At 35.4% G+C, this 3,501-nt stretch overlaps 1 protein-coding gene across 1 annotated transcript in view; it reads right to left on the reverse strand.

The window, feature by feature from the left end:
* Nucleotides 1-2,986: 2,986 nt before the first annotated feature.
* The window catches only part of LOC107743062 (gastrula zinc finger protein XlCGF8.2DB-like), a 6,552-nt gene continuing 6,037 nt past the window's right edge, over nucleotides 2,987-3,501 (reverse strand). Inside the window, exon 3 of the mRNA XM_016556167.1 lies at nucleotides 2,987-3,482. Within this exon, the coding sequence (XP_016411653.1) occupies nucleotides 2,987-3,482 (496 nt within the window). The remainder of the gene's footprint in view (nucleotides 3,483-3,501) is intronic.

The raw sequence follows: 3,501 nt of genomic DNA on the forward strand, positions 1-3,501 counted from the left end.
AATATTTAATGATTTATTTAAAAAAAATTATGCCCCTCTTCTTGATGCCATTAAAAAAGACCTTAACACTTGGCGGACACTCCCTATTTCTTTTTTGGGTAGAATTAATGTGATTAGAATGAATATTCTACCTAAATTTTTATATTTATTTAAATCCCTACCTTGTTATTTACCCAATACTTTCTTTAAAGACATCAATAAGCACTTTTCTAAATTCATTTGGAACCATAAAATGCCCCGAATTAATTTGAACAAATTAATGAAACCGAAAGACAAGGGAGGAGTCGCTTTACCAAATTTTCGTCTTTACTATTGGTCAGCACAGGTGAAGCATATGGTCAGTTGGTACAATGAAAGGACTGATTCTAGATGGTTCAACATGGAAGCAATGGCTTGCGCTCCTCTCCCAATAAAATTTCTGCCTTTTATTACAAATATTAAAAAGCTCGAATGTGTTTCAACAAACTTCATTATTTCAAACAGTCTTTTGACATGGAGAGACATTAAAATATATCTTAAAATTCCAGCTTATTTCACACTGTTTTCACCTATTGCTTTTAATCCTGATTTCCCTGTCTCTCTGCAAAATATTGACCTTTCAGTTTGGTCTAAATTAGGGATCCTTAAGTTATCTCTCCTCTTTTCAGGCAATTCATTAAAATCTTTCCAAGAAATATCACGCCAATATAGTATACCACAGTCCAATTTTTTAAAATACCTTCAACTGCGTCATTTCATAAAACCTCTGTCTGATAATGGTAAATTGAGATTTGAACTTACTGCCATAGAACAAATTGTAATAAACAATTTATCTAAGGGGTTAATATCTAAAATATATAATGCTCTGGTTAATTCATGTACTTCCTCTTTAGAAAGTTTGAAGAGCGTGTGGGAAAAAGATTTAGGTCACGGAATTGATAATACGGATTGGTCCGTCATATGTAACAATTTGTTCTCTAAATGTACTTCATTGGGGATTCACGAACTCAATTATAAATTCATTAACAGAGTTTACCTTACACCTTTGCGTTTAAAAAAGATTTACAGAAACTCCTCTGATCTTTGTTTTAATTGCAAAAAACGCAAAGGAACATTACTTCACTGCTTCTGGTATTGTGACAGAATCTTTTCTTTTTGGACTAAAGTACATAATTTTTTACAAAGTCTTTTTAAGTTGAAATTTTGTTTTTCTCTGGAATTGTATTTGTTATACAGTGGAGTGGAGACTGTGTTTGACTTACACACCAAACAACTGTTTCTAAATTTGGTTTATCTGGCAAAGAAATGTATATTGTTACTGTGGTCATCTCCTCAAGTACCCTCTTTTAAAATGTGGTTGTCTCAAATATCTATGTTACTTCCACTTGAGAAACTCACCTTTGATATACATCAAAAGTCTAATGATTTTTGGCAGATATGGACACCTCTCTGGTGCTACATTAACAACCTCTCTTGATCTTCTATTCTATGGTGCATATTTAGCCTCTAGCCTGACTGTATTAACTTTTCTACCTGATTGTATGCTCTCTAGCCCGACTGTATTCACTTTTCTACCTGATTGTATGCTTCTTATTGTTTTCCATTGTATAGCTGAGACTGTATCTGTATGTTTATGTGCATTAGAATAACCGACTAATAAAAATGTGCTAATGAGCACATGTCACAAGGATGCCAAAATCAGTGACAGGGAGGACAAGAAGTCAGAGGTCATCTTGGACTACAATCGCTGCAAAGGCGGAGTTGACAACCTTGACAAGGTATTTACAAATTTTATGATTTGATGCATTATTTTGCTAATTTTTAAAGTTGGTGATAGAGTGAGTGGTATTTATTTTGTCAGCAGATATACTAATTTGCGTGTGTGTGTGTGTGTGTGTTTGAAATATTGCAGATGGTTGCAACCTACAGCTGCAAGCGCAAGACAAATCGTTGGCCAATGGTTGTCTTCTCTACAATCCTTGATGTTTCGGCCATAAATGCCTTTGTGGTGTGGAGAGAAGTCAATCCATCATGGGAGAGAGGGAAGAGTATGAAAAGGAGGCTCTTTCTAGAGCAGCTGGGGAAAGCTCTGGTGTCCCCTCACATGGAGCGACGGCAACACCAGCCTAATGCACCAGCTTCTGCAACAATCCTAAAGAGACAACAGGATTCTTCCGACGCTCCAGGGCCCTCCACTGAACCTCCATCATCAAAGAGAAAAAGGTGTCAGGTTTGTCCACGGGTCAAGGATTCGAAAACTGACAAGCAGTGCGCAAACGGCAAAAGAGCCATTTGTGCTGCTCACACAGTGATCCTGTGCCAGATTTGCGTGGACTGATTATTGTTGTGGACTGGTTATGGAGTGATTCCCATGTGTTTTACATTTAAATTTTTTTTTTGTAGCTTGTTATTACTTTTATATTCATTGTTCAGAATATGATTGTAAAAAAATTTTTTATTTGATGTTCACTCTTCACTCCTGTTCATTTCTGCATATTGCTGTTGGTTTTATTTACATTTTTAATTTCCTCCACATTCTAAAGTTTTTTTTTTTTACACTTGGTTCATTAAAATCAATAATATGCAACTACAATCTGACTCTAAGTCTTGTCCTTTAGGTGTGTGTTATGTGGCATTTTTCTGTCAAATTTCTGTGGCATTGTTTGAAAACAGACATTTCAAAATGTATCAAAAACCACAAAAAATTATACCATTTGAAAGAATATTTATTTTTAATGTCTTTTCTAATGTTTATATATACATAAATTCACAAAATGTATCACAAAAGTTGTGATAGAAGCAGTTGGCCACATCCAGTAAAATGAATGGCTCTCTATGGCCCTCTTCTGGTCAAAACAATTTCTTTCCTAAACTGTAATCCTTTTAGGTTTATTTCTTTCTAGCAGATGGCAGAATTCTACACCTAACACCTAGATCAATATCCAGAAGCAACTTAAATTAAATTTAGGTCATCCTTTAAGTGATTTTTTCATAAAAAAGTAATATTTCACATGCAAGCTAATGGTGTAGTTGAGGAATTTTGTGGTAAATAGGTACAAAAAGATGAATGACTGAAACACTTCCCACATGCAGTGCAGTGATACGGTTTCTCTCCAGTGTGGATCCTCTCATGTGTTTTCAGATGTCCTGACCGACTGAATCTCTTGTCACAGTGTGAACACTTGTAAGGTTTCTCTCCAGTATGGATAATCTCATGCTGTTTTAAACTGTTTGCTGTTGTAAAAGTCTTTTCACACTCAAAGCACATGTACTCTCTCACACCAGTATGTATTTTCTGATGTTCTTTCAAACTTTGTAGATGTGAAAAGCTCTTTCCACACAAATAACATGAATGTGGCTTCTCCTTTGTATGAACTCTCAGGTGTGTTCTCTGGTTTGAAGCTCTCAAAAATGTTTTGCTGCACTGATCACATGTGTACAGTTTCTCTCCAGTGTGGATCATCTCGTGTGTTTTCAGATGTGATGACTGACTGAATCTCTTGTCACAGTGTGAACACTTAT

This window comes from Sinocyclocheilus rhinocerous, unplaced genomic scaffold (assembly GCF_001515625.1).
Source record: "Sinocyclocheilus rhinocerous isolate Xijiao unplaced genomic scaffold, SAMN03320098_v1.1 scaffold3880, whole genome shotgun sequence".
Taxonomy (NCBI): domain Eukaryota; kingdom Metazoa; phylum Chordata; class Actinopteri; order Cypriniformes; family Cyprinidae; genus Sinocyclocheilus; species Sinocyclocheilus rhinocerous.